General features: G+C 35.8%; 1 protein-coding gene across 1 annotated transcript; it reads right to left on the bottom strand.

Moving 5' to 3' along the window:
- Window positions 1–347: 347 nt before the first annotated feature.
- LOC101346606 (olfactory receptor 2W1-like) lies at window positions 348–1,313 on the bottom strand. The gene has a single exon (XM_004387089.2). It carries the CDS (start codon window positions 1,308–1,310, stop codon window positions 348–350), a length of 963 nt encoding a protein of 320 aa, XP_004387146.1. The 5' UTR covers window positions 1,311–1,313.
- Window positions 1,314–11,058: the final 9,745 nt, after the last annotated feature.

The raw sequence follows: 11,058 nt of genomic DNA, 5'->3' as shown, positions 1-11,058 counted from the left end.
AGATCCAGGCATTAGTGGTGAAAATACAAAACTTGACAACCAGAACAGTTTCTATAGAGCTTTAGAATAAATTCAGTGTATTTAAGTTTATATTTACCTCCCCTTTGTATTATATTTCAAGCAAAAATAAAAATTCCTACTCACTCATTTTGCTTGAAGACATTCCAATAAGTAGAGGTATAAAAGAGCTAAGTAGAATGGTTATAATATTGTTTGTAACCACAAAAATTTTGCACACCAGAATTATTTTGTTAACTGATCTCTATGATCTAGGGATTACTTGTCTCAGTAAAAATTAAAGCTATTTTGAAGACATATTTCATTCCCTTATTTACATTAACATTTTTCTATGATTTCCAGTTTCTGTTTATTTTTGTAGATTTATAATCAACTCTCATCAGCTTCTTCAGTGCATCCTTCATGTCCTTATTCCTCAAGGTGTAGATGAGAGGGTTGAGACTTGGAGTGATGATGGTGTAAAAGAGAGTGAGGAACTTGCCCTGGTCTTTGGGGGCACTGTTACCCGGCTGAAGGTACATGTAGGTGATAGTTCCATAGAAAACGGACACCACAGTGAGATGAGATCCACAGGTATCAATTGCTTTTCGTTGGCCTGCTTTTGACTTCATTCTCAGCACAGCTCGGGCAATGTAACCATAGGATATAAGAATCAGGAAGAGGGGCATAAGGACAAAGACAATGCCTAAAGCAAAAACAGACATTTCAACTGCTTTCGTGTCTACACATGCTATCTTGAGCATAGCTGGCAATTCACACAAGAAGTGATTCAAAATGTTGTTTCCACATCTAGGCAAATTCAGGGTAAGTGTACATAATACCACAGAATTGGTCAAACTAATACCCCATACCATGATAATCATCTTGAGACATAAATGTGGGTTCATGATTACTAAATAATGTAAAGGTTTACAAATAGCTGTAAAACGATCGTAGGACATAACAGCCAGGAGAAGGCACTCAATGGAGCCCAACCACATATAAACATAAAGTTGAATGACACAACCTACAAAGCTGATGGTCTTATCAGATCCCCACAAGTTAACCAGCATCTGAGGTATAATGGTGTTGGTGAAACACAGATCTAGGAAAGATAAATTCCTGAGGAAAAAATACATTGGTGTGTGCAGATGGGTGTCCAGGAGAGATACAAGAATGATGGCTGTGTTACCCACAAATGTAATTAAATAGAAGATGGTGACAACCCCTGACAGGACAATCTCCAGTTTGGGATGATCTGAGAAGCCAAGCAGAATAAAATCACGTAGAGAACTATAATTGTTTTGATCCATATCCTCCAATGCATAAATCCTAAATTGAGAAGAAAAAGAAGGAGAAGGAGGAGGTAGAAGGAGAAGGAAGAGCAAGAGAGAGAAGAAGAAAAAGGAGGAATAAGAGAAGGGAAGAAGAAGAAAAAATAATTTGTCAACACGGACTTGATAATTTAATGAAATACAGAAATAAACAAAGGGAGGGAATTTATGGTAATAATTGAAAAAATAAATGGATAGAAAATATCCAGTCAGGTAATCTTGTATTTGTTGCAGATTCTTTTATGGTGATGAGCTCATAACTACATTTTTTACCTAGGTGACCTTGGGGTGTTCACATACAAGTAAATGTCAGCGTTTTGAAAAGATATGGTTCTAAAATGATACGATCCTATGATTCTCTTTAAAGCTAGTTACTTGATATAATTAACATATACTTTTACTTGGCCAGAGAATTCACCTATAAATTTATCTATTGGCTAATGTCAGAATGAAGTAATCAGTGTTCCTCTTTTTCCATATGTTAGTGAAAAGCACCTTTCATCTCCCAGCTTGTCATGTAAGAGATCTGGCATTTCTCCTTGGCATCTTCGTCTCTCTCATCCTCAGTACCTAACTTATCACCAAACTGGTAAATTTGAATGCAAAAAATATATGTTAACTATCTTCTAACTTTTTAAAATTTTCACTAGCTAATGCAGACTATTGTCATCTCAAATCTAGATTCCGGTAATAATCTTCTACCCTTACATCTTGTCTTATACCTTTATGTATTATTACAAGATTTAATATAATCATGTCATCTGTGTCCTTAAAAATTGTTAATGGCTTTCCATTACACTTAAGAAATATTCAAAATATTTAAGATGGTCGAGATGGACCTGCATGATTTGGTTTCTGCCTGGTCTCATTCTTGTCTCACAGATCACTTTACCCCGTATTCACTATCAGACTTTTCTGTTTTTTGACAGGTCAAGCTTATTCCTATCTAAAGCATATAGAACTCTTTCCCTTCATCTCTGGGTAACTTATACTCATTCTTTAGGCTACCACTTAAACATTTCTTACTTGAAGAGGAATTCCCTGAATCCACAATCTCTTTTACTTTGTATATTATATCATGTAGAAAGAACTCCTACAGAGAGCCAGTATAACATAGAGCTTAAGAGTATAATCAGAGAGTCTATGTTCATGTCTCATCTCTGCCAGTTATTCAGTTGTTTGATTCCAGGCAAGTGACATAACACGTCTAGGCTCAGTATTCTTATCTCTAAAAATGGGACAATAAAAATACATAGGGTTGGGTTGTACTGGAAGTCCTAGCTAGAGCAATAAGACAAGAAAGAGAAATAAATGGCATCCAAATTGGTAAGAAAGAAGTAAAACTATACCTATTCACAGGTGATATGATCCTATACTTAGAAAATCCCAGAGAATCCACAAGAAAGTTACTGGAATTAGTAGAAGGATTCAGCAAAGTGGCAGGGTACAAGATCGACATACAAAAATCAGTTGTATTCTTCTACACTCATAAAGAGAACTCCAAAAAGGAAATCAGGAAAGCAATACCATTTACAATAGCCCCCCTCAAAAGATAAAATACTTAGGAACAAATCTACCTAGGGACATAAAAGACTTATACAAAGAAAACTGCAAAACACTACTGCAGGAAACCAAAAGAGACCTTCATGAATGGAAAAACATACCATGCTCATGTATAGGTAGACTTAGCATTGTGAAAATGTCAATACTAACCAAAGCAATCTATAGACACAATGCAATCCCAATCCAAATTCCAACAGCATTCTTTAACTAGATGGAAAAAGTATTCACTAACTTTATATGGAAAGGAAAGAGCCCTCAGATAAGTAAAACATTACTGAAAAAGAAGAACTAAGTATGAGGCCTCACACAACCCAATCTCAGAAACTACCATACAGCTATGGTAGTCAAAAGAGTCTGGTACTGGTACAATGACACATAGACCAGTGGAACAGAACTGAGAACCCAAAAATAAATCCATCCACCTATGTACACCTGATGTTTGTCAAAGGGTCGAAGTCCATTAAATGAAGAAGAGATAGTCTCTTCAACAAATGGTGGTGGCAAAACTGGATATCCATTTGCAGAAAAATTAAACAGGATTCATAACTCATCCCATGCACAAAAACTAACTCAGAATAGATCAAAGACCTAAATGTAAAATCTAAAACTATAAGGTTCATGAAAGAAAACATAAAGACAACTCAAGGGCCTTGATTCATGGCATAAATAGAATACCAAGCATAATTAAAAATGCACAAACTCCAGAAGATAAACTAGATAACTAGGACCTGCTAAAAATTAAATACCTATGCTCATCAAAAGACCTTTCCAAGAGAGTAAAACCAGAACCTACAGACTGGGAAAAGATCTTTGGCATCGACATATCTGATAAAGGTTTAATCTCTAAAATATACAGAAAATGTCAACAACTCAACAACAAAAAAACAAGCAACTCAATTACAAAATGGGCAAAGGACATGAGCAGAGACTTCACCAAAGAGAACACTCATGCAGCCAAAAAAGACATGAAAAGATGCTCGCGATCATTAGCCATTAGAGAAATGCAAATCAAAACCACCTTGAAATACCATCATACCCCTGGCAAGAATAACACTGATCAAAAATTCAGAAAACAATAAACACTGACAAGGTTGTGGGGTATTGGAACTCTCATACACTGCTGGTAGGAATGTAAAATGGAACAACCACTGTGGAAAATGATATGACACTTCCTTAAAAAGCTAGACATAGAAATACCATAGGATCCAGCAATCCCACTCTGAGGACTATATCCTAGAGAAATGAGAGTTGTCACATGAATAGACATATGCACACCCATATTCATTGCAGCATTATTCACAATAACAAAAAGATAGAAACAACATAAGTGCCCATCAACAGATGAATGAATACACACAATAGAATGAATACATACACTCAATAGAATACTACACAAGGATAAAGAACAACGATGAATCCACGAAACATCTCACAGCATTGATGAATCTGGAGGGCATTATGCTGAGTGAAATAAGTCGATCACAAAAGGACAAATATTGTATGAGACCACTATTATAAAAACACAAAAAAAGTTTACACACAAAAAGAAACAATCCTTGACGGTTATGAAGGAGGGGAGGGATTGGGAGGAGAAATCACTAACTCCATAGTAGACAAGTATTAACTTTGCTGAAGGGAAAGACAATATACAACATAGGGGAAATCAGCACAACTTGATCAAGGGAAAGTAAGACTCTTAGAGGAACACAAGGGAAAAAAAAAAAAGCGGCAACCACAGTAAATACTATAGCATATACAACTCTACAACAACAGTAAAAACAAATAATGACTTATAAGCAGATACATAGACAGATATGTATACTGCATAGGGGAATGAGGGCATAAAGGAGTACACCTATGTACCTATATAGGTTAGGCTTTGGATATTTTTACATACATATTTGTATGTACAGAATGTATATTCATATATATAAAATAGAACACAAGGGGGCACAGTCATAGAAGCTTCCAAGACACATCCAAACACCTTGAGGGACCGATTTACTGGGGCTGAGGGCTGGGGACCATAGTCTCAGAGAACATCTAGGCCAATTGACGTAACATAGTTCATAAAGAAAATGTTCTACATCCTAGTTCGGTAGCGTCTGGGGTCTTAAAAGCATGCAACTGGCCATCTAAGATACATCTATTGATTCCATCCCACTCAGAGAAAAGGACAATGAAGAAAACCAAAGATACAAGGAAAATACCAGTCCAAAGGACTAATGGACCACATGAACCACAGTCTCCACCAGCCTAAGCCCAGAAAAACTAGATGACGCCTCGCTACCACCAATGACTGTTCTGACAGAGATCATAATAGAGAGTCCTGGACTGAGCAGGAGAAAAATGTAGAAAAAAAATTCGAATTTACAAAAAAGACCAGACTTAATGGTCTGACAGAGACTGGAGGAACCCCTAAGACTATGGCCCCTGGACATCCTTCTAACTCAAACCTTCAACCATTCCCAAAGTTCACCTTTCGGCCAAAGATTAGATAGGCCTATAAAACAAACAATAACACACGTGAGAAACATGATCAATCAAGTATACGAGAACAAATGGGAAACATCTGCCCCAAATTAAAGCCATGAAGACAGGAAGGAACAGAAAAACTGGACAAATGAAAACAGGGAACACAGAGTAGAGAGGGGGAGAGTGCTGACACATTGCAGGGATTGCAACCAAGGTCATGAAACAATTTGTGTGTAAATTTTTGAATGAGAAACTAATTTGCTTTGTAAACTTTCACCTAAAGCGTAATAAAATTTAAAAAATGTAGGGTTGGGGTGAAGAATAATTGAGTAATATATATAAAGTGCTTAGAACAATACTTGTAGCATAATGTATCTCAAAAACATTAGTTAGCACAATTATTATAAGAAGAAATTATAATCGTGCACCATGTAGGTTCATATTTGTTTAACCTTCCCCCTGTATTGCTCTATGAGCTTTAAAGGCAGACATGATGGCTAGTGCTCCTGACTGTATCCCTAACCCTAAAGCAGCCCCCCTCAAATATATATAAATTTTGACTAAGTGAGAAGTTAAGTCATGGTATGAATAACAATGAAAAATCACGTAACGTTATTAGTTAGCATTTTCCTTACATTAAAAATTTAGGCTGGCTGCTTGTGAAGTTACCTAAATAGGACAATAGAAGGTGATGGATTAATTATATGAATGCAAAAATAAAAACTCTTAAAATTAAAGTCCATCCCATGCTGTTAACTATTTTCACAGTTGATTATTTTCACTATCACTACAGCCCCCAAAGATTAAGTCAAACAGGGTTAAAAATCTTTCTACTGACATCGAGAGTCTGCAAATAACTTCCCATGCACATGAGATTTAGAAACAGATCCAAAATACCTGGATCCTTCCTAGCTTCACAGTCTTCATTAACAGAGTATGATACTTCAATTTTTGTTTTCAATTTAACCTAGTTTTCCTCTATTATTTCTGCAGAAACAAAATGACTGAAATCATAAAGAAATAGCTTCATGTCCTCCTTTTATAATAAAGAATAACTTTAATCTTTCCTTCATAATATAGATAGAAAGGAAGATTTTTCTGCAGAGATTTACAATACGTATTTAATCTTAGACTTCTGACAGAAAACCAAAAGAATCAGCCCATATAAGTCTAAGTTTTCTTCTGCCTCCGACAAATTGTTTTAACAACTCAGGCATGCTATTTCTAAGAGCTATTAAAGATCTACATTACTGTGCTCCAGAGCGAGTTCTCTTGATGTTCTACTTCTCCATCTGTGTACAGCCCACTCTGAAGAAAACAGATCCTGCCAGGCTGCAGCTCTTTCATGCGTTCCCTGCAGCGTCACTGCGAATTCTGCTATTTTCCTGATGTGTGTTAAGGTACGGATTCTTGACAGGACTCCTCCTTCTTGAACATGTGACTTCAGATAAGGGGATAAAACCTGTCACAGAGTCTCACCATTTTAAGCAAACTTGCAAATACTAGGTATTAATACTAGAGAAACATTACACAAAGTAATCAGGTGATTCCAAGCCCCTTCAGGGTGGACTAGAACCGCCAACCTTTCTCCAACTTGTTAATCGTTTGCACCACTCAGGGACTCCAATTCAGAATAAGAATTGCATAAATTTCCCAAAATTACCTGGAAATTCTGATCATCAAGAAAGATTATTTAAACTAACCAGGTCTGCATCCGACTGACTTCATTAGAGTAAAGTGCTGTAGAAAAAACCTGTTGATGAAGCAGCTGGGGATTAGACCATATCCTGATATTTTACAAGGAAAATTTAGTATATGCAAAATTTATTCAATATGAAGGAAAACTATAGGGCAGGGAAATGAGAACATATATTTTCAAAAAAAAAATTTTTATCTAGGTAATGGTGTAACTTTGGCTATGTATACTTTCACCAAAAAAAGGTCCTCAAGGTCGAGAAGGGAGAGTGTTGACACGTCATGGGGTTGTTGACCAATGTCATAAAACAATACGTGTACTGACTGTTTAACGAGAAACTATTTGTTCTGTAAACCTTCATCTAAAGTACAATAAAAAATTTAAAAAAAAAAATTTTATCTAGGTGGTGAACTGCATTGCAAATAACAAAATTTGCTCTAAAATAACATGCGATTCCAACAACTGAATTTTAACATATAAAGTTAAAATTCTATAAGATAATCATACCATTAATAGTACATATATTGATTTTGGAAACAAATGTGCTCTGAGCAGATGTGTAAACAAGGTACCTCTAATAGTTATCTCTGACCTCCAAGCTCTGACACCCAAGGTCTTTCTTGTCTGTGAAAGAGAAGATATTCAATCTTCAAAGCTCTAAACAGTAAGTTGAAGATCACAGAAATTTATATTTTTATTCAATGCTAACATGCCTTTGTCTTGATGACTACCATTGGTGATTCAAAGACTTCAGTGCCTATGACAGTTAGTTTGCTGGTGACTGAGAGGTCACTATTTGAACCCTAGGTCCTGGAGCAAGTGTATGCTCTGAAAGCTTTTATGAGTTAGTTTATAATCATTTAGTTATAAGAGGTTCCCTGAATTAAAATTATATACCACCAGTAATTACTTTAATATAATACATAAGCACAAATTGACTGCCTCATGATATATGTTTAAATGTGGATGATTTTTCATCACCATACAATGAAATAATTTTAATTATCTTCTTCTTCATCACAGTAATCATTATATTCTACATTTGAGAGAGAGTAGGGTGCGATGATTAATTAGATGGATAGATTCTGGAGTCAGAGTTCCTGGGCTCAAATCCTGGTGGTTCTACTTACCAGCTGTGTGAATTGAGCAAGTTCCTTAGACTTCTGACAGAAAACCAGTAGAATCAGCCCATACATGTCTGAGTTTTTGTTATTCTTCTTCTGACAAGGTGCCTTGGATTCTTATACATAACAGGAGAATGATGATGGTGCCTATTGTAGGGTTAATATGAGGATTAACTTATGTGAAATATTACAACACTGGTCATCACACAGTAAACATCCAAATACTTATTAGCTATCACTATTTCAATCAATTCAGGGGTCTGTATGCTGCAAAATTATTCATTTTTATCAGTTTGAGGAGAATTTATGCTGGTATCTGATGAAACATATGAGAAACATTTTCTTTCAACCACTTCTCTTATGAATATATGTATATATGTGTGTGAGTGTGTACTTGTGTATATATACTATGTATGCCCATATACATATAAGGAGCCCTGGTGGAGTCGTGGTTAAGCACTTGGCTTTTAATCAATCCCACTAGCCTCTCCGGCAGGAGAAAGGTGGTAGTCTGCTTCCATAAAGATTACAGCCTAGGAAACACTATGGGGCAGTTCTACCCTACTCTATAGTGTCACTGTGAGTCAGAATCAACTTGACAGCAGTGGGTTATATATATATATATGTGTACATATATGTGCATATGTATATATTCTCTATAAATGTTATTAATAATGCTGTTAATAATAAGCAACAAAAAATCAATCAATGGTACAATTTTGTCTATCAAAATTGTAAATATCTGGATATTTGAAACTACTCACGTTGACTAAAGTCTCACTTTCATTCATGTATTTTTTTCTCTTCCCCTTTTAGTTAAGCTTTCTATAGCTCTCCTTTCATTTACAATAATTTCTTGAAAGTAATCATGTACTTCCTAGCACAACTGAATTTCACAGTTTATGTTTACCATGAGCCAATTTCAATTTTCCTTTGAAAAACCAAAATATATACAAATTTTCATGTTACGTGTCTACCTTAATTATATTCCTGTACAATGACTTTCCTAGCCCCTTGCTCCTTAATTGATGTATAGCCCATGGGTTTAGTACTCTGAGGAAATTACAAAGACATTATCTAGATTCTTTAATTTAAAAAAAATTTCTCATTGGTTATCCAGGAATGGGTATACCCAGATTGTGAAGCAAGTGTTTTTGCCTCAGAGGCATAATATATATTGTCTTTCTAGACTCCTTTGGCTGAATCAAGACATGTTTTCTGTTTCCCTTTTATCTGCTCATTTTTTTCTTGCTTGCTTTCGCCCTTTATTTATGGAAGTCATTTAAAATACCTCCCCAATTGACTGCATGTCAGAATAAACGGTAATTACAACTGCCTAATTTCACTCATATTTGGATGTCTAAAAAAATATGAATCTACACATGGTCAAAACAGAACTCTTGATTCCCATTGCATCAAATCTTCATCATACTAAATAGTATCAACATCTACCTATTACTATCCAGAAACTTAGGAGTCATCTTTAATTACTCCCCTGCCCTCACCTGGAAAATCTGAACTACCCAAGCTCTACTTCTTCTTTCCATTTCCACTGCTACTGATAAAGACTCAACCACTCTCTTTGTTTTCCTGGATCACCCAGTGACATCCTGCCTTGCTTCCCTCTTCTAACTTGCTCTCCTTTCAATCCATTTTACGTATGGCAGTCAAAAGTATTCTTTAAAAAAAAAAAAAAAAACAAGCAAATAAAATATTTTTATGTACCTTGAAATCTTTGAAGACTTGCCATGCACTTTAAATAAAATTCAGACTCCTTACCATAACCTACCAGATGCACCATGATCTGGTCCCTGTTTATTCCTCCTGCCTCATCTTTGCTCATTCTCCTCATTCCTTTGTCATTCCAGGCACGCAGGCATTCTGCTTATATTTTGAACATGCTGAGCTACTTCTTACTAAGGGGTCTTTGCACTACTTTTATTTACCTGGAATATTTAGTCTCCAGCTTTTTACATGTTGCACTTCTTGTCACTCTGTTCTTCAGATATAATCTGTTCAGTGAGATCTTCCTTGACCGTCTAATCTAAATCAAGTCTCCACCACTTCATTCTCCTTTTTCACGACACTCATCACTCTAAATTTTGCTTATTATATATCTTACCACAATTAAAACATAAGCTCCACAAGAATATAAATCTTATATCCCTTGTTTACCACTATAACTGAATGAATCAATTCAACAACTACTGAGTACCTATCATTTGACTGGCAATAGAGATATAGAAAAGAATAAAATAGACAAAACAGAAAAATCCTTGCCCTCATGGCATTTATTTCTATCGGAGGAAGACAGGCAATGAACAAATATACAAAATGTACAATAAGTCTGATCATGGTGGGAGCTAAGGCAGTAAAAGAGGGGAGAAGACGGGGCATGCTGGAGGATGGGGGAGTTTGATGGATGGGTTGTCCCTGGTCAGGGAAGGCTTCTCTGAGATCTTAAACCTTTGAGGCTAGACCCAAAGGAATTTTTTAAAAAATGATCAATAAAGATTATTCTAAAGAGCCCAGTCACTCCCTGTGAAATCTTAGGGATTGTAGGGAGTGTGCTTGTATCAGTTGAATCAAGTCAAACAGCAACTGGAGTGGACCTGGATGTGGTTTGCATCAGTTATGAAGACTCTCACTAAGGTAACCAGATAAATTTAGATACTGTTAATATGATTGGGATGCTTTTCTTCATAATGATAAAGAAGACAATCTGGGGAATTATTTCACAATCAGGCAACCAACCACGTTGGTCAGAAACTAATTTAATCTATAGGTCCATTGTATAGTACTGTTTGCCAACCCACAAGAATGATGATGCAATTGTAAATCCATTGAGATAGTGTATTGTAATATTTTT

Source organism: Trichechus manatus, unplaced genomic scaffold, assembly GCF_000243295.1.
Source record: "Trichechus manatus latirostris isolate Lorelei unplaced genomic scaffold, TriManLat1.0 scaffold00180, whole genome shotgun sequence".
Lineage (NCBI taxonomy): Eukaryota > Metazoa > Chordata > Mammalia > Sirenia > Trichechidae > Trichechus > Trichechus manatus.
The sequence above is the reverse complement of the archived record's forward strand: the minus strand, read 5'-3'. Positions and strand labels throughout refer to the sequence as shown.

What these genes read in the sequence shown, in the direction of transcription:
- LOC101346606 (XM_004387089.2), bottom strand. Translation starts at nt 1,310, where the DNA reads ATGGATCAAAACAATTATAGTTCTCTACGTGATTTTATTCTGCTTGGC.